General features: G+C 37.4%; 1 protein-coding gene across 1 annotated transcript; it reads left to right on the forward strand.

Moving 5' to 3' along the window:
- Positions 1-354: 354 nt before the first annotated feature.
- heatr3 (HEAT repeat containing 3) lies at positions 355-20,907 on the forward strand. Its single transcript, XM_058783216.1, has 15 exons — positions 355-631; positions 949-1,121; positions 2,147-2,234; positions 2,815-2,918; positions 4,983-5,092; positions 8,857-8,997; positions 12,183-12,493; positions 13,599-13,689; positions 13,874-14,028; positions 15,759-15,841; positions 15,924-16,060; positions 19,013-19,101; positions 19,206-19,349; positions 19,769-19,945; positions 20,389-20,907. Exons 1-15 carry the CDS (start codon positions 500-502, stop codon positions 20,500-20,502), a joined length of 2,049 nt encoding a protein of 682 aa, XP_058639199.1. The 5' UTR covers positions 355-499; the 3' UTR covers positions 20,503-20,907.
- Positions 20,908-21,118: the final 211 nt, after the last annotated feature.

The following is a 21,118-nucleotide window of genomic DNA, read 5'->3' on the forward strand; positions in this document are numbered from 1 at the left end:
AAAATGATGGCAAAAAAAGATGAAACTCCCTCCTCAGATTCCCAGGTTCCTTAAAGAGGATGCAGAAGACGGAGTAAAGGCACATCTCAAACACCATATGGGAAGATTCACTCTTAATACTATTAAAGATTAGACATGGGCTCTCCTGAAGGAGTTTATCTGTAACAAGATCAAATACGCTTGCTTCTGATTTATGGCTTATTTTGTGGTGGAACTTCAGATAGAGAAAACAGATGACTGGATACTGACCATTTGACATCCAATATCTCCCATGCAGGGTAATACGATTTATATCAGACCCGCATTCAAATGCAGTGTATCTTTGGACCCACATGGTGGCGCTCCCATTCTTTCGACGACACTTTTATTACGACTGTCTCTCACGCTTTACGGCAGTGGCTAACGTCCACATGGTCGCTCGTGTTGTGAGTCTGCCGGAGTTTTAAAACAGATCGAAATTGGTATTTAACTTCAAGTGCAGTCCAGACACATTAAAAACATGGGAAAGACTAAAAACAACAAATTCAAACGGCCATCGTTTTCTCCCGATGGTCTTTCAGCCACTCCTGTTAAACAGACTGTTGAAGAATCAGAAGATGAAGACTCTCCGGCGGCGGAGCTGCTCGATAAAGTAAGCTGCCACCGCTGTGACAACTCCACAGACTTGTACTATATTATGTTTATGAATCTGAATATCTGAAAATACTGTGATAAAAACAATATTAGCGTAACAGCTAAATATGGCGTATGTAATGACTGTCAGCCCTTTCACTGATGGGATGTTGAATAAATGAAGCGAGTCAGCAGACCTTTACGGCTGAACGAACTGATGCAGCTGTCAAGCACGTGGGATTCGGATCTTCAACTCTGAACCAGCCAGTTTTCCAAAGAGGGGTTCAAATACATCTCTATTAGCACGTGACTCTCCTTCTGTATGTGTGTGTTTAGTTGCAGAGTCCATCAGCTGATGTGCGAGAGTACGCGTGCGCCAGTATCTCTCGTGTTGTACAGCAGAGTCAGACGATCCCAGGATTCCTCCAGAGAGATGCAGTCAGGAAAATTGGACCTTTACTGTTGGACCGCAGCCTGGCGGTCAGAGAGACTGCAGCTGGAGCACTCAGGTACACACACACACGCTCACACACTCTCAGATGATACTGAGATAGTTAACCTGAGCTGTAGTAGATATCCAACCTCCAAGGCAATGCCAGACACACAGAAACTCTGTCACACAGACTCCGCATTTATACCATAGATAAGACAAGCAGTAGGTATTAGGGGTGTGCAATATTGACAAAAAATATCTTGAAATCTCGATATTTTCTGGTATTTTTTTTGATAACGGTAATTAGATTATATTTTGCCGAGTGTTATTGAGCTGATATCATAAGGACTGCTGTAGACCGCTGACTTTTAAACTGTTTGATAATCTTCATATTCTGTGTGGTGGTCAGTTCACAGCAAAGATAGAAATGAAGCTTTTCCAATAAGTTCAAATAGATTTTTTACCTGGGCATTTTTACCTTTAAAAAGCCATTCAGTCAAATTCTTACATTTAATCAGTCAATTAGAATAATAAGACCTTTGGGTTGTTAACAAGCAAAAACAGGCAATATGGTGTCTAAAATGTAAGTCTCTTGATATTAACTTATTGTTTATTGGACTGTTGTATAAAATTAATATCACGTTTGTAATCATGCTTATTTAAGAAAAAAAAGTCTCTTTTCGTGTGATATTAACTAAAAGAAATGATATATACATTTTCTTCCTCCATATCTTAAACTTTGTGATCATTCTAAATGCATTTTATAATCATGCAGTGGAAGAACGCACTCTAAATGCGCATCTCGTAATGTATGCGAGCACCCTGTAGTTGTGTTTTGTTTGGATTTTGCGATATACTTGATAATGTCAAATCGCACCTCGTTAAAACAACAGTTACGATATTATAGCAGACGATATATATCACACACCCCTAGTAATTATATAAATTTTAATTTCATTATTTCCCTCTGGAGTAGTTTGTCTAATGAACAGCTTAGCATTTTTACTGTCATTATTTCACAGCTCTCTGATATGAGACCCTTCTGCTTCAGGGTTTATTTCATAAAATTACCCTTAATTTTCATCTGTGTGTGTGCTACAGGAATCTTAGCGCCTGCGGAGGCCCTGAAGTGTGTGAGGACATGGTGAGACAGGATATGCTGACGCCTCTGTCTGCTCTCCTGAAGGAGGTACGAATGCTGGATCAATTCAATTCAAAAGCTTTATTGGCATGGCAGTCTTTAACTTGATTTTTCAGCATGATGTTTAATGTGAAAAATTATTAAAGGGGAGGTCACACTAGACTTGAGCACAAAATTTCTCGTCATGCTCTGTGGTGTTTTAAAAACATAAATCAAACATATAACTAATAATAATAATGCAAAATGTACAAATATACAATCCACTTCTCTGTAATGCTGCGAAATTGTAACTTTAAAGTTTGTGTTTTTAATTTCAGCTCATGCTGTGATGCATCGATCTTTTATTGGTCTTAATTGGTATTCATTGATACGAATTTGCTGAGTAGAGTTCAGTTTGGAATGAAGTGAAACTCCACACGAGTTTGTGCTTCTAGAGTCCAGCATTTGAATGAGTGTGAATAGAAGTCAATGGGATGAAAAGTGTAGTGTGACCACCCCTTAAAACAGTTTTTATTGCATTGATGAAGAATATTTAAATTAGCATGGCTGTACTTCTCATTCACTTGTAGAGGAAAAAAGTGAAAGCTCTTTTTGACAAGTGTCTCTTGTGTGTGTTTGTGGAGAGCAGTGCTGTGCTGGCTTTGACGTGAGCTCCTCTCCTAATGTGAAAGGACAGAAACACACGGTGGAAGACGTCGCCAATGAGGCTGTAAACTTACTTTGGAACCTCTGGTAAGATTGAACTCAAACTGATTTCAGGGTCGCTGGGAAACCCAATTAGCAATCAAGACAAATTGACGTTTACACTTAACAAGTGTATTAACAAATATCCCAAATGCCTTTGAGTGTCTTAAAGGGGGCATAACACACAGTTTCACCCAATCTCATGTTAATCTTGAGTATCTATAGAGTAGTAGGGCTGTCAAAAAAAATTAGAATTTTGAATATTCGTCGAATTTAAAATAAAAATCCACATTCGAATGCAATACGTTGCATTCAAATTTTTGGGGTGCGTCAGGCATGCCATATCTGGCGCACGAGATACGATAAAGATGTAGGTAGGTATCATTGCATTTTAATGCTTTTTTTTAGCCTATCCAGTTGAACCCACTGGATACGTTGTTCATTTAAAATACTGTGGAAAAAGAGAGTATCAATGCGGAGATTATGTTGTTTATGTCAAAACTGGAACCAAGCCGTTCACACAACGCATATTTATCGCATTTTCAAGATGGACATCGATCACCGTTGCACTCGCGTCTCGCGAAAGAGAGTCGGATATTTAGAAAGCCATTTAAAATTATTGTAAGTTCAACTTTGAAAAAACATGTCTCAAAACTTTATGGCGGGACGGGTCTCTCCCCATTCCACTGCATCTCATGTTTTTAAATGAAAAAAGTATCGTTACTCTTTGTGATGGGTTTTCCATGCTTTGTATTAAACTTATATACATGATGCTGTTTTGTTTCTAATTGTTTAATCAACTTAATTATATAAGGTTAAACATTATTTTAAACATTTTGCACATTTTTCAAAGATAGTCGTGTTGTTTTATGCTATGAAGAACCATGGATTAGTAATATTTTGCTCGTTGCGCCCTCTTGTGGCCTCAGGAGAGAAGCCAAAAGCTTTTTTCCCCCTATCTGAAATTATGCCTTTTAAATTCGAATATAATTCGAATATTGATAACATTTAAGTACAAAATTTTTACAGCCCTATAGAGTACTATTGCATCATTCATATCTTCAAAAAGTCTTTAGTTTTATCATATTTATAAAAGAAAGATACAGCTTTAAGATTCTCTCCGGAAAAAAAAAGCCGAGCTCCTGGAGGCGTGCTGTGGGCGGAGCTAAAGAGTGACGAGCACTTGAGCACCGATCGCCACTAAAACACAGACATTTGATGCTGTTTGACTTACCGTCTGTAGTTCTGAATCATGACCGGGATCTTTTATAGCCGGCCGCCGGGACTGCTCCATCCTTCAGTATTAAGCGATGTGCAAATCCAGCGTCGAACTGGGCCTTGTTTATAAAACGTTAGTCAACAAACACACTTGAGAAACTCTGTTGCTGCCCCGGAAAAACAAATTGCATCCACTGTTTACATAACGCTGGGTTTTTTGGGAAGCTGAACAAGGCTATCTTTCCCTCACAACCAAAAACACACTTCTTTAGAGGCATTCTTCCCGAGTGAGTCCCATGTAGTGCAGCCGAATGAAGCGCGTTGATGGGTGCGTTCTCACTCTCGCTCTGGTCGATGTGTGCGGGTGCGTTCTTCCGGGAGAAATGCCCATATAAGGAGTTCCACCCTCGTTTACGTCAGCAAGAGCCACGATCGAAAAAACTCTCCTAAACTTGTACGAACCGGGAAGTAAGATTTTTGGCACAGAAATACTGTTATACGTCCAAATTGTTTTTGAAACTTTGCCCATGCTTTGCATGAGAATCCAACTCTTTAGCAGTGTAAACAACTCTGAATGCATAAAACAGCATTGTACCCCCCCTTTAAGTGTTTCCTGTGAACACTTGACAGCACATCATCATGCTTTATATATAGTGACTAGTTTGCAGGCTGAAGATTAGGCCAAAATATGAGACTAATCAGTAATCACATTAAAAACAGTCATTAAGCACAACATTTAGTGATGGCGTTTTTAAATACTACCTGGAATATTCTTACAATAAAAACAAGGTTTGGAGAGTTGTTTTAAACTGTCAAAACGTGTTCAATCAGATGACATGATTATATGTCTTGTATGATCTGTTTTTTTCTGTCTGTTTTTCTGTGAATGTGTAGTGAGAGCAGCAGCACAGCTGTGTCAGTGTTTAACAAGACTGGACTTCTAGATGTTCTTCTACACTGTCTACAAAGACACCCTCAGAATATGGAGCTGGCAATATCAGCAGGTGGCACTAGTTATAGACTAACACATACAGTGGGTACGGAAAGTATTCAGACCCCCTTAAATTTTTCACTCTTTGTTATATTGCAGCCATTTGCTAAAATCATTTAAGTTCATTTTTTTTTCCTCATTAATGTACACACAGCACCCCATATTGACAGAAAAACACAGAATTGTTGACATTTTTGCAGATTTATTAAAAAAGAAAAACGTCTCTGGTTACTCATGTAACCTGGGTTCCCTGAGAGGAGGGAACGAGACATTACGTATGGGGAAATTTCGAGGAAAAGGAGTTTCCCCATACGTAATGTCGAGAGACCGACTCGATAAGGGAACTGAAATATCATATGGTCCTAAGTATTCAGACCCTTTGCTGTGACACTCATATTTAACTCAAGTGCTGTCCATTTCTTCTGATCATCCTTGAGATGGTTCTACACCTTCATTTGAGTCCAGCTGTGTTTGATTATACTGATTGGACTTGATTAGGAAAGCCACACACCTGTCTATATAAGACCTTACAGCTCTCAGTGCATGTGAGAGCAAATGAGAATCATGAGGTCAAAGGAACTGCCTGAAGAGCTCAGAGACAGAATTGTGGCAAGGCACAGATCTGGCCAAGGTTACAAAAAAAATTCTGCTGCACTTAAGGTTCCTAAGAGCACAGTGGCCTCCATAATCCTTAAATGGAAGACGTTTGGGACGACCAGAACCCTTCCTAGAGCTGGCCGTCCAGCCAAACTGAGCTATCGGGGGAGAAGAGCCTTGGTGAGAGAGGTAAAGAAGAACCCAAAGATCACTGTGGCTGAGCTCCAGAGATGCAGTCGGGAGATGGGAGAAAGTTGTAGAAAGTCAACCATCACTGCAGCCCTCCACCAGTCGGGGCTTTATGGCAGAGTGGCCCGACGGAAGCCTCTCCTCAGTGCAAGACACATGAAAGCCCGCATGGAGTTTGCTAAAAAACACCTGAATAAGATTCTCTGGTCTGATGAGACCAAGATAGAACTTTTTGGCCTTAATTCCAAGCGGTATGTGTGGAGAAAACCAGGCACTGCTCATCACCTGTCCAATACAGTCCCAACAGTGAAGCATGGTGGTGGCAGCATCATGCTGTGGGGGTGTTTTTCAGCTGCAGGGACAGGATGACTGGTTGCAATCGAGGGAAAGATGAATGCGGCCAAGTACAGGGATATCCTGGACGAAAACCTTCTCTGGAGTGCTCAGGACCTCAGACTGGGCCGAAGGTTTACCTTCCAACAAGACAATGACCCTAAGCACACAGCTAAAATAACGAAGGAGTGGCTTCACAACAACTCCGTGACTGTTCTTGAATGGCCCAGCCAGAGCCCTGACTTAAACCCAATTGAGCATCTCTGGACCTAGACCTAAAAATGGCTGTCCACCAACGTTTACCATCCAGCCTGACAGAACTGGAGAGGATCTGCAAGGAGGAATGGCAGAGGATCCCCAAATCCAGGTGTGAAAAACTTGTTGCATCTTTCCCAAAAAGACTCATGGCTGTATTAGATCAAAAGGGTGCTTCTACTAAATACTGAGCAAAGGGTCTGAATACTTAGGACCATGTGATATTTCAGTTTTTCTTTTTAATAAATCTGCAAAAATGTCAACAATTCTGTGTTTTTCTGTCAATATGGGGTGCTGTGTGTACATTAATGAGGAAAAAAATGAACTTAAATGATTTTAGCAAATGACTGCAATATAACAAAGAGTGAAAAATTGAAGGGGGTCTGAATACTTTCCGTACCCACTGTATATACACTACCATTCATACGTTTGGGGTCAGCAAGTTTTTAATTTTTTAAAGGAAATGTTTATTTAACCAGGATACATGAAACTGATCAAAATGATAAAGACATTTGTAATGTTACAAAAGTTTTCTGTTTGAAATAAACAATGTTTCGAACTTCCTATTTAAAGTATCTTTAAAAAAACTATCATGGCTTCCACAAAAATATTAGTACAACTGTTTTCAACATTGATAATCAGAAATGTTTCTTGTAGGGCTGGGCAAAAAAAATTGCTTTTTCGATTAATTGTTTTTTTAAATGACGTCGATTCGATATAGATTCTCAAAAGCCGCGAATCGAATAAATACTTTTCCGGTATTTATTTCAGCAAACATTTAAAACAAGATCTGATTCATGTGAATCTTATCATTAGTCTTCTCCACTAGATGTCACCCTCTTATTTACCTTGCGTGATGTTACAACAGAAAGCCATCATTCATTCAGTGCTTTATCATGGCAGAGATACTGTTGACAAGAACCTAGAACAAAGCAATATGCATGATATGCAATGCTCAGGTGAAATGCTATAGTAATACTACAAATCTGAGGAATCATTTGATATCACGCATAAGGCGCCATGATTTTCACTATGAGTGAATGAATGGCTGATGGCGCGATGCACTGTTTGGTTTACCACACAAACTAAAGCGTGGACGACTCTAGCAGTGTTTTAAGCTCCTGCCATTTTATTTCATTAACATTTTACCATTTAATTTGAGAAAACTACCGTTATATCACATACACATTAGCTGCAAATTCCTCATGGCAACCCAGTCAAAGTAAATGTTTAATTTAACGTGAAGAAACTTTGTCAGAAATATATTACTATTTAGCAGTCTTAAGACTCAATGTAACAACAATGCTGCTACTACTAAATATTAATAAATCTTTATTTTTAAAGGAATAATCACATTACAAATCACTATTTTTAATTTTAACAGTAAACCTCTGTTGTGCAGCACTTTGTTTGCCAACAAATAAAAGGGTTTAATTTTCATTTGATTAGGATAAATTAAATTAATGTCTTATGCCTTCATGTGATTACCAGAAAAATTTATACGGTTGTCATTGTTTTTATTTTTTAGTGTTCTTGATATTTTAAAGGGTTTTGTAACATCTTGCCAAAGGACTGCTGTTGAAAATTAGCCGACTGGCTAAACATTGGCACATTTACACACAATGTTGATTAATGTGTGTTGTCCTTATAAATAAATAAATAAATAAATAAATAAACCTAAGAACATTTGATGGGGCCCTATTATTGTTTAAATAAGGACCCTATACAAAAAGAATAGGTTTAAAATACAGGCCTGCGACTCTTAATTTCTTTTTATCAATTCACCATTTGTAAACTGATATTTACTGTTCATTTTTTAGAAATATCAATAGCATTTGTATTAAAAATATATTCACTGAATGTAATCAAAAAATCGAGAATCGAACCAAGAATTGAATCAAATCGAATCGAGAGCTTGCGAATCGAAATTGAATCGGGATATCTGAATCGATAGCCAGCCCTAGTCTCTTGAGCACCAAATCAGCATATTAGAATGATTTCTGAAGGATCATGTGATGCTGAAAATTCAGCTTTACCTTAACTGGAATAAATTACATCTTAAAGTATTTTCAAATAGAAAACAGTCATTTCCAATTGTTATAATATTTTGCAGCTTTACCTTTTTTGTATATTTTTAATCCAATAAATGCACCAATCCTTGGAGAATGTAAGAGTATACTTATTTCAAAATCACTAAAAACAATACCATTCCCAAGCTTTTAAACCGTTGTGTAAACCCCCCTCCGATCTTTAAAAAAAATATTATTATTCCTTCCAAATAGACACATGGATATTTATTTACATGTTCTCATACTCCATATTTTTCATTCTCACACTCCTTTATTTGGGCACTATTTAGTGGTAATTGCTGTTGTTTGTGTGTGTGTTTGTTTTTCTATGTAGCCCACTGCTTGCACACAGTAACAGAAGAGAACCCAGAGCTTGTGCGCGGTGTGAATGCTGCGGTGTTTGGGGTCTTGGAAAACATTCTGTCCTCCACACACACCAGTATGGAATACACTCTCCTGCGAACGCTGGCTACAGGTAAAAGAAGGCATGACACTGGTCGTGTAGTAAAAACATTTACTAAATCTGCTACGTCCATCCTTAAATGTGTTTGTAACATGCCACTAGCTCTCTCAAGTTAAAGTTGCTTTATTGGCATGACATTTGTGTTACAGTATTGCCAAAGCATTTGAATGCAGAATAAAATACAAAATATGATTACACCATCAAAGTAAAAAGGAGACAATAAATGAGTAATAAATCTCTCTCTCTCTCGTTATGCCCTGTCAAGGGAAGAAGCGCAACATGAAAAGACTAGCACAAACAAAAGATTTTCAACAACAATATGTTTATTGGGAGTTTAAGTTCAGGAGCCGTCAAGGCCAAAATAACAAAAAAAATGTTCTTGTTTTCAAACCTCTACCTTGCCTACCCAAAATAAAATAAATACAATTCACTCCTCTAACTTCTTATCACCAAAACAGAGAACAAAAGGATTCACAAACAAAAATGGCGTCAGACTCCCTACTATCCCAAAATTTAGTATTTACAATATTTACAAAAGTGTTTACAGTGCCAAGCAAAACTAAGTTTAGAGGGCAATCCAAAAATCAGTGTCAAACAGGCAAATAGGTCAAATAAACCAATATATCTTTGATACAATACTTGCAATCAAACACAAAACAAAGCAAACAATCTCACAACTCTCTTAATACAACCTCTTACACAAAAACTCTGCACTATACAAAACAAACTGCTCAGGTCACAAAATGGCAAACAATTGCAGCTGAGGAAGTGATGCCGTGACTTTTAAAGTTCTGTAGACCAATCAGGAGACAGCAACAATCAGCCTGCAGGAGCCAATCGGATGGTTTTCCCCAGAGCCATAGAGAGACAGAGTTGCGACAACGGAAGTTCAAAACGCTCGATCGTCACGTGATTCTCGTAGACCTCAATAGTTCCAGGAAGTTCATAGCGGGCAATTTGAATGCATTGAGTTAGAGAGACAGAACTGCGATTTTTGGTAATTAGTAGACAATAAAATAATTTACTTACATTATTTATAAAATAAAGTATACATAGTATATGTAGCTGTATCAGTGTTGCTTTAAAAGATAAAATCCGCTTATGTTTGAGGATTAATGTGGTCAGCTATCCTTACCTGCCATGTTAACACATTTTAGGCTGACGTTACCATGGTAAAAGTCCATGTTTGCTATATAAACGACATTGTGGCCTTTTACCAAGTAACTTCAGCCTCTCTGTATAAATATAATTATGTGTGTGTGTGTGTTTTCTAACAACTTGTATGTTAGTCGAGTGCAATCACATCTTAATGTTCATTGTCGTTTTACTAATCTCATGGTAAATGTTAAGTTTGTTGTCTTTGAAAATTCATTCCAAATAAGTGAAGATATTTTAAGATTAAATGGGAATTAATCTCTTTTAAGGTTTTTGATTCTTGTGCACCCCTCCATTATTAATATATAAATATATATTTGTAGTATATTCAAATTTAAAATAACTTAAAACATTTTTACCCATTTAATTATATATTTTATGTATGTTGACTTTTGTTATGCACTTATTTACATGCTATAAAGCATGCTGTCCTTGAACAGTCTCCACTATAGTTTGCTGTGCTGCATGGGAGCGCTCCAGTCACTCACTGAAAGGAGTGTGAATGTATGGTTTCCCTATACTGACACAGAGAGGAGAAAAAAATGATGCATCAAGTTTTGTTCAATTCACATTTATTTGTATAGCACTTTTTATTACAAACATTGTTTCAAAGCAGCTTTACAGAAAATGAATGTTTCTTCATTTACAAATAAGATTTGTTAACAGGTGTAACTGTGTCAAAGTAATGTTCATAAGGCAGAAATGTTCTAAAATTAGGCTATACAAATCATGCAGTTAAGTAATGTCATGTATTCAGAAACAATGAACAAATTAAAGCAATGGTTACATGATTTGATCATGATTACGATGCAAGGAAAATTTAGGAGTTTAGTATGTTTAGTCAGAGTCAGAGTCAGCTTCATCTGAAGTCCTCTCAAGGGCTGGCGTCATCTCTTCACAGCTGCTGGTCATCTGAAGTCTTCATAAGAAGCTGGATATAGTCAGCAGGAGCAATCTATAGATTACACCAACAAAATGTGATGTAATCATACTTGGGAACTGGTACTTTTTCACAAAGAACAGGGAAAGACTTGCCAAACCCAGTGAAGAGACTCATTGTGAGGGTGATATCTCATTACAGGGAGTCTTCGGGTGGTTCTTGTTCTGAGCCAGATAGAGAAGGAGAAAAACACAGGAGAAATGGTTAAGTGATGCTCCATCACATTTCAGTCCTGCATCTGCTCCTTCAACACAGTGATTCTACACTAGCTAAGACATTTAAGTATAAAATACAGTAATACAGTGTACAGGTTTATTGTGATTACTTCTATAAAATAGTAGTGGTATATAATACATTTTTGGAAATTTAGCCTAGCATGATTCTGAAATGAAAACTGCTCGCCTATTTTAAACTTTTTTTTTTATTCTCACTTAGGTCCATCAGCATCATTTGCAATAAATCTAAATCTATTAAATAACTTCCCAGCAGCAGAAATCACGTTTAAAAGCCTTAATTACACAACAACGAATGAAACTGCCCGAAGAGAATGAATAACATCCCGTAAATCTACTAATTAAGTGAGGAATAATCTAATAATAATCTGTTTTAATGCAAAGGTAATTTGATTAGCTGTGCTGATAATATACAATTTTGTCCTATAAATGTCTTACCTTTTAAAAGTTCATCTTCTGCTGCATCTCTGCGGCGCTGATAGTATGAGCGCGAACTTCCGGGAACTACTGAGCGGCTCCATGATCCGCCATTGCTATAAAAAAAAAACGGTCCATTGGAGTCAACAGAGTTGTCGCAACTCTCTCTCTCTCTATGGCTCTGGTTTTTCCTAGGGAGAGCAGAAACACACACAGACCCAACACAGCAGAGAAAACAGAACAACCACAGGGTTGTAACAATATATATAACTAGGAAATTGTAGTTAGCTAATTGAACTTGTAATACTTCCAAAGAGTTCATATAGTGCTAATAATTAGTGAGTGAATTTATCATTAATACAGTAATGATGCTTTGTGAATGGGTGGTAGAGACTTACTGAATATTTGAAATAAAGCTAAAGAATGTTGTTCGTCTTTCCTCTGTCGTTCAGGCTCTTTATGGAATCTGAAGAGCAGTCTGTCTTCAGCACAGCAGTCTCAGACGTTGACAGCGCTGGCCACCACTCTCTCACACAGCCTCAGTCTGGACGCGGGAGAGCTCATCCCAGAGCTGAGGCGTGCAGAATCTGCCCGTCTGTCCAAAGAGACCACATCTGCAGCAGAGTCAGATCATACAGACGAACGGCCCGCAGGTCACGAGGCCGAGGAGATGGAGGAGGACGTGAAAGATGAGAAGATGAATGGAAGAAAGCCTAATGGACGAATGTCAAAAACAAAAAATGACATCTCAGATCTGTTGCCTGTAAGTTAAAAGCTATTAAGAGAAAAAAATGTATGCGCATTTTAGAACAATTTAAATTCTGTGAATATTTACTCGCTCTCATGTTGTTCAGGTTTGAAACAACATGATGGTGATTAAACTATGATAGAATTTATTTTTGGGTGCTTTATCTAAAAACATTAACAACAAAAAATGAGCCACTTATATTATTATGATAGGTTCACGTGTGCATGGAGATCATAGATGCATGTTTAAAGACTGTCTCCACTATGCTTCTTGACATGAAGGCTATGGTGTACCTCCTGCACTCTTTCTTTCCCCTTCAAACCATGTCAGCCCAATTGATGACACATCTGTCCCTCAGAGCCAGATGGTTCTCACTCTCTCTAAACACAGAGTGACTGTCCCCGCTTACATACGAGTGAGCAGGGCTACTGTAACCTCTCTGAGCTCCTGTCTAACCAACCCATAGGGTGTCCTAAACTTTGTCATCTTTGAAAGTTCAGGGTGAGATTTGATCCAGAGCCTCTAATTTGTGGCCCATTTTACATCCGGAACCAAAACAAACCATGTTTAAAATCTCAATGTTAATTAATTGTGACCGTGGACCACAAAACCAGTCATAAGTTACAAAAGCTGAATAAATAAGCTTTCCATTGATGTATGGTTTGTTAGGATCGGACAATATTTGGCTGAGATACAACTGTTTGAAAATCTGGAATCTGAGGGTGTAAAAAAATCTAAATATGGAGAAAATCGCTTTTAAAGTTGCCCAAATGAAGTTCTTAGCAATGCATATTACTAAGCAAAAATGAAATTTTGATATTGTTACGGTAAGAAATTTACAAAATGTCTTCATGGAACGTGATCTTTACTTAATATCCTAATGATTTTTGGCATAAAAGAAAAATGTATAATTTTAACCCTCACAATGTATTTTTGGCTATTGCTACAAATATACCCCAGCGACTTGCGACTTTTGTGGTCCAGGGTCACATTTCATTTTCTGTTTCCTCATCAAGTTAGAAATCAGTATTCAGTTAAAGTATAAGTTTAACCATCACTGTATGTGTACAAATGACCCAAACAATTACTTCTGTGGTTTTGTGTGTCTGTGGGTTTTAAGAGAGACAGACTGGAGTTGCGAGAGGCCAAAGCACTGCTGTCAGCACAGCAGACGTCACTGGAAATCATCGTCAACATGTGCTGCTCAGATGGTGAGTGTGTGTGTGTGTGTGTGTGTGTGTGTGTTTATAGTCGAGCAGGGAAGACAAGACTGTTATAGGCAATCCTCAGGATTTTTCTGCTAATGTGTGAAATTAGAGGTATGATTTCTGTGTTTGTGTCAGAGAAGACGAGACCGAGATAATGTGACGGGATATTGACTGTGTGTATGTGTAGAGCCCTCAGATGATGAGTGGGAGGAGATGTCCAGCAGTGATGAGAGCGAGATGTGTGCTGATGGGATGTCAGACACTAATTCCAGCTTGTTGTCTCCTCTCTGTCTGTCTGCTGAACTTCACACAATCCTGCTCAACCACAACATACCTCAACAGGTAACACACATTATTACATAGTCAGCAAAACATACAGTGCCACTTTTTTTTATTTTTTTTATTCTGATGTTACAGACCCTGCTGGTTCAGTGGGGAGAACACAATTCTCACATGCTGTACTCCAGGTCATTTTGGGATCTTTGTAAAACAGTCTAAAATGGGAGTGTTATGGGCATATTTTGGCAGATAAATGAGGACACTGGTTGGGCCTTGTGACGGATTTGCCTCGTGTTTGCAGATACAGGGAGAGGGCACTGAAATAGTCTGATGAATGCTGATGAAATAATCAGAAAAGAAAAAGTTAGTAGACTACTGTTCAGAAATCTGGGGTCATTTTTTTTCCTACAGAAACTCATACTTTCAGTTAGCAAGGACAAATCAAATTCTTTAAAAGTTACAGTAAAAATGTTAGAAAGTTCCAGTTGCATTGTTAAAGTTTACAATGTTACAAAAGATTCTTATTTCAAATACTTGCTGTTGTTTTGAACTTTTGATTCATTAAAGAATCCTGCAAAAGTCCATCATGCTTTCCACAAAAATATTAAAGGCTGGGACACACGACGGCGAGCGACGGTCGGGTTAGTTTGTTTGGTGTGTTCCACTCACTGGCTCACGTCAGCAGCAGTTTGCCCCATTCAACATGTTGAATCGGCATCGGGACCGTCGGCGAGAGGGTGAACTCTGATTGAATGGTCAGTTTAGCGAAAGAGTCGGTGCCCGATAATTACAGCAAAAGTGTTGAAAACGAGCACATAAATGAAGGCGGTACAGACAGCAGGCTGTTTAAATGTTACGTGTTCTTTCCCAATCATTCTAATACACGAATGTTTTCATAACAACATGAGCCGCTTAAAATGATTAAAGTTATCAACGCTTAAAATGATTAAAGATATTCAAAATGGTAAGCAAGCGCTGCTTTGTTTACGTTTCGTATATCTGCGTTTATCTTTTATATCTAATATATAAGCTATTATAGCTAATTCCTCTCACGCATGCGCAGAACGCACGTGTTAGTTTGCCGACGGCTGTAGTCTGTGCGGTGTGTTTGAGCGCAGCTTTTTGGTCCGACGCTGCCGATGCGAGGCGACAACACCATTGGCTTTCGTCGCCACTAGTTCTTTGAAGTCGGTTTGGTGTGTCCCGGCCTTAACATGCACAACTGTTTTCAACATTGATTAGAAGAAATGTTTCTCCAGCAGCAAATCAGGATATTAGAATGATTTCTGAAGGATCATGAAACACTGAAGACTGGAGTAATGACTGCTGAACATTCACAGAAATGTATTACATTTTGAAATATATTGAAATACAAAACAGTTATTTTAAATTGTTTGTTTGTCTGTGTGTTTTGAAAGCCTGATTTTACAAAAGGGAAGCACATGCGTTGTGATATAATGACAGCGTTAACATGATCAAGTGGATTATTATGAAATGTCAATAAATAAAAGTGGAGTCCAATTTAATTCTAAGAGTAAAACACAAGATGAAAATTTGTCATACAAAACTGAATTACAGTATGAATGCTTTCTAAGAAAAAGCTAGTGGACCTCTGAGAAAATTCATAAAAAATGTATTCTATGACCCCTTGATACACAAAGATGTGTCAAAGTTGCACTATTGGAATAATAATACTCAATACATAGTCAAGTATTGTTTGTAATACATACTGTGCACCGGTGTCATAGTGAAGTGTGTGTACTGAATTAACTTCACCGATTGATTTCTTGCAGGTCTTGAAGAAGGCAGAGTTCCCTAGTGCTGCTGCCCTTGAGCTCTGTAGCAAGGACCCTGCCTGGAAATACCTCTTGAAAAAGTAAAAAAACATATTCATGATGTTTTGTTATGTTTATACAGAGCTGTTAAAATCCAAATCTTATGGTCTTTGATTCTTCTAGGATGCAGCGGGTGCAGTGTCGGGCATTAACGTGTCTCCATAATATCCTTTCCTCTATGGATACAGAATCTCTTGGTGGTGCTTCAGGGCTACAGGCAGTTGCTCAGCACCTCTCATCATTGGTCTTCAGCTCAGCAGGTAGACGTCTCACCATTGCATAGGGCTGGATGATTTAATCAGTTTTATTTTCACTTTCAATTTGGTCTTCCAATGATTATGAACACAAGATAAATATATCAAATATTTTGTTGCACACTGTGGAAGAGCAATACAATATAATTCATCTTAATTATTTTAACTGATATATTTTTTTTCTTTAAGTGTGTATGCACATAGGGGTTGCACGACTACTGATTTCTGCTAGTCGATTTGTTTTTAAAAAAATACTTGAGTTACTCGACTACTCATGGTTCATGCTACTGTAAATGAAAAGACATGAAATAGTTCTTATCAATAAACGTTTATTAACTCATAGCCTAATGCAACAATTACATAACATATGTAAATTGTCAAAAATTATGACATTACATATTTCAATTTTCATTTAACAGCCAGTATTTGTATCTGTAACGGTCATGAAATTATTTGTATCTTTATTCGGATAAAACCAGGTGGAACTTCATACAGTTACTTTATAACACCGTTATGACTGTCTTTTTTTTCTCCGTTGTTATCATTGAACAAATATGCAGTGTTAAACTAAAATAATTATTCATTTCTAAAAATAAATTTGTCATACAAGCAGAGCGATGTCATGACAAACGTTTAGTGATCATTTGAACACGACTGAATTAATTCAAGGCGCACATTTTCATTACGCAGAACTGTTTAAGCGAGTCTTTTTTTCTAACTTCACTAAACAAATGTGCGTGTACCATGCAAACCAGCAAAAGATAAAGAAGCAAACATGTAGGCCTAGTAGAAAATCTATCTGTATCCAAGTTGATCATTAGCCTACTCTTGAGAGAGAGCTGGTTTGGTTTTTGAGAGACTGAGGTGCGCTGTGCTTATTCCATTCATTCGTGTATCATATCTAGGGTTGGGTACCGTTCACATTTGAACCGGTATCGGTACCGGTACCGGTACCTGAAATTCGGTACCGGTACCCAACGGTACCTTTTTCGGTACTTTACTCTCTCTGTGTAATAACAAAACATTTATTTCAGTGAAAAATAAGTCCAAAACTCTCAATTTCAACATTTTTAACAATAGGGCCCTAGAATTTTTTTCTTCCAGACATTTTGGGTTTTATTTTTCTGATAATCAAATGAAGACATTAAACATTTATTTATTTTTAATCATATGAAAATGAAACCATTTTATTTTTGGCAAACAAACAGAGGTTTACTGTTAAAATTAATACATGGTAGAAAAATTGTGTGAATATTCCTTTAAAAAGTTCTAATAATAATTGTATTTTTTTCCACAATTAAGTTATTAATGTGGTTGTAATTATTTTTTCATTTAATTGTTTTATTTAATTTTTCAGTAAGTGGAATATATAAAGATGTACATTATACAGTACAAAAGTAATACAAGAGCAATATATTTCTGTTACGTGTTAAACCGCACTTTTATTTTGACAGGTTGCCGTGAAGTGTGTGTGTACAATATAATATGCTGGTTTTCTCAAATGTAATGGTAAAATTCTCATGAAGTGACTCTAACAGCCTGTAAGTTCATGTGTTCATGTTGTGAGATGCAGAGTTCACGTGTGCTTCAGTATTTGTGTAGTAAACGAAACCGCGTCTCCGCCATTCATACATACCGAGGATAACGGAACATGCAGGATTCATATTTAAACCGTCTTTTGCGTTTTAATATTCGCATACACTAGTTCATATCGCGAATCGAATTAAGTGACAGACCTTCTTTTTTCATCCAAAACTTGACAAATTGCGTGGCATTCCGCTATAGAGTAAATTCGGTTTTATGAATGGACTCCGTATCCTGTCCGCGTCTTCTCGGAAACCATGACCCTAGAAATTTAAGCACACGTCAGAACATTTCGGTTTGCCCTGTGTGTTGTGTTTTAAAGAGTTGTAGTGGTGACATCATCTCTCTCTCTCTCTCTCTCTCTCTGTCTCTCTCGTAAGCGCCCAAATGCGTTCTCAGGTACCGAAATGTGGTACCGAATGATTTGGTGTGAATCGATACTCGGTAGTACCGACGCAATTCGGTCGGTACCCTTAAAAGTACCGAGTTCGGTACCCAACCCTAATCATATCGTAGCCTAAGTTTTAAATCATTGCCTTTTAAATATACACAAATAATAGAATGTGTATGATGTATTATTATAGGTGATATTACTCTTGCCAAGCTCTGATTTCTGAGAGATGCACGGAGAGGCAACAGCAATGCAGTGTATGATTTGCATTGTATCTTTTTATTCATAAAGTTTACATTCATTCACTTCACGCACTCATTGCGTGACTTTAGAGGTCTGTGTATAATATTGCGTTGATTCCCCTGGCTCACCTGTTATCTAGAGAACACTAGACTGTGCCAGCCTCAGCCAAATATTCAAGCAGAATTATTCCTTATCTGTTATTTGTTTTTGAAGCCATTATCCGTGCCATTCCAAATAAGGTATTCGGCTTCGGGCACACCCCTAATTATTACATTAGCCTACATATTTTAATTTTACATGTAACACAGTCATAGAAAGTCATAAGTCATAGAAAGTAACAGCTACACGCAATACTGTAATCCTAAAATTGCCGTTGTACTTGCAAACTCTGCATGCATTATGGTTAATGCACGCTCGAGTAGTCGATTGTATAAAGCTAAATTAAATTATAGTTCAAGTAAATCCATTGATTAAAAAAAACAAAACTTTATCTTTTAATGTCTTCAAAGTCATTAAGTAATGGTGTTATATAAGAAATAATAGTGATTTAAACGATTGTTTTTTGTGTCATAATTAAGGAACTCTCACTCTGTCATTATACAAAATCTGTCAGTTTTCTGATGAAAAGCGCTTTTAATGATTTTTTTAATGTCACGTATTGATTACAACTTTTTTGTGTGGTTTTTCCACTTAGTGTGTAAAAAACGCAATATCTTCTATGATTGTACATTAATTTCTAGAGGCATTAAAGGATGAGGAGTTCCTGGAGGCTGTGACCAGTGCTCTTCGCTCTCTATTACAGATCATGGCTACCAAAAACATCCCTCAGGTGAGAACCCCATTCATTCATTGTTTTTATGCTGTATCGATGCATTATTTCAAGCTTTACTTGGTATTTTTAACTGTATGTGTTTTATTGGTCTTATCCTGCAGTGTATGACTCCAAACCAGCTAATGAGTTTTTGTGAGGCTGCCACCAGCTGTGAGCTGGTCAGCGTGAGAGTTAATGCTCTGGCCATTCTCGGTATCACGGGAAGCTCTCTTGCCAAAGAGAAAAACACAGCAGACACTCTACAGGTAATACTGACTGGCAGAATTGTTGGAATAATATAAATCATATAGTGCCTTTTTTTTTATGCCCACAAAAAAAAGCATTCAGAAATGATCATATTTTACGTTGTAGAAAAGGGACAAAAAATTATTTGATGTTCGTTTTGTAATGTTAGGCCTAATTAAACTTTTTAATTTGTATTTTTTTTCTAATTCTTTTTTCTGTGTATTATTAGATTATTCTTAGAATATATCTACATTTATATCAAACTCTGTAATATTTTATGACTTATAAATACTATAATAGAAATATTTGGATTTACAAATTAATTGTATCATAAAATCTGTCTTTTATGTTAACTTTTATTAATAGCATTGTTTTTGTGGTATATTTGTCATTGCATAGCTTGGGTCAGTTGTTCAGCTAACTTACTCTCTTTTTGCAGTTGATTGGAAATGCATTACTGAATATCGCAATGAAGGACTCAAACCTGGTAGTGTGCGGGGAAGCACTGGATTCCCTCTTCGATGCGTTTGCGGATGGCGATGAAGCAGAGAAAGCTGGAAAAAATATTAACCTGCTTTCATCTCTTAAAGCACTTCAGCCAGGGTTTAGGGCTAAGGTTTGTTTAAAGCCAACAAGAAATATTACCACAGATACAAACACGCTCATGCATCACATTCACACACCCAAACAGTAATATTAAATCAGACACTCAAATGCCACATCTCACACCTCCAAATGCATGTTCGGGCTTGCGAAACATTCAAGCGAAACATTTTTATGTCTTCTCTGAGATTGAGATCTGTTGCATAAGCACTGTCTCAGTCTCACACAAAGACTGTCTACAGAAAAGGGCACTCAAATCCAGCTGAACAGATCTGTCTTGGATGGATGATCTAAAATGTTCCACTTTAAAACTGTGTAGTACTTTTAAAGCTGCTTTTATAAATTCACAGTCTGACCATTCACAGCACAGCCATTGCTAGATCTTCTGTATTCTAGTATGTTCTTAGGCCTTTAGATGGCAGGCTTTTCACAGTTTGGCCTTTTGTTCCCCCACAGCTGCGAAAAGAAGGCAAAGGAAAATACAGCCCTGATCAGCTTTGTGTTCTGGACAACATAAGGATCAACCTGAAGAGATTCATCAGCTACTTGGAGAACCTGCAGAGAAAATGAGATTTCAGAGATCAGTAGCACAAATTCTCTGTAAACATCTCGCCTCGTTTTATTTAGCATTTTCTGTCTATACTCCTCTGGTTTTCTTTTGGTTTTATTGTGATGTGAGACTGTTTATGTGCGGAAATTAAGATATTAAAAAAAAAAAACAAGTTTGTAAAACCGAACATATATAAGTGCTTTAATTAAAGCATGAAATATCATAATGGTCTCTTGTTGTTGTTAAGTATTAGGATGAATCGGTAGTGTCTGTGTTTTTGACATGATGTATACTCCATTGGCCATCAGATTTCAGCATTTAAACTGAAAAGTTTGAGTTAAACAATATCATCCAGTCTCATAACAGATTCCCCTTTACCCCCCTGAATATTCTGGATTTTGGGCTTCTAGTAAGAATTGTCCTTGTCCTCAGTAAAATCATCTGTAAAATGATGATGGATCTGTGCCCAGGGATTACTTAATAAACACTTATGTTGCTATGCTTTCCCTCTCACCCAGTCCATAATAATGCAATGAAGACAAAACCCTTTGATGTAGCATTTTATGGCCCACAGCAACAGTAGGTTATCAGATGTTTGAGTTGTATTAGATCCCTCATAAACCTGTCTACCGAGAA

This window comes from Onychostoma macrolepis, chromosome 07 (assembly GCF_012432095.1).
Source record: "Onychostoma macrolepis isolate SWU-2019 chromosome 07, ASM1243209v1, whole genome shotgun sequence".
NCBI classification, from domain to species: Eukaryota; Metazoa; Chordata; class Actinopteri; order Cypriniformes; family Cyprinidae; genus Onychostoma; species Onychostoma macrolepis.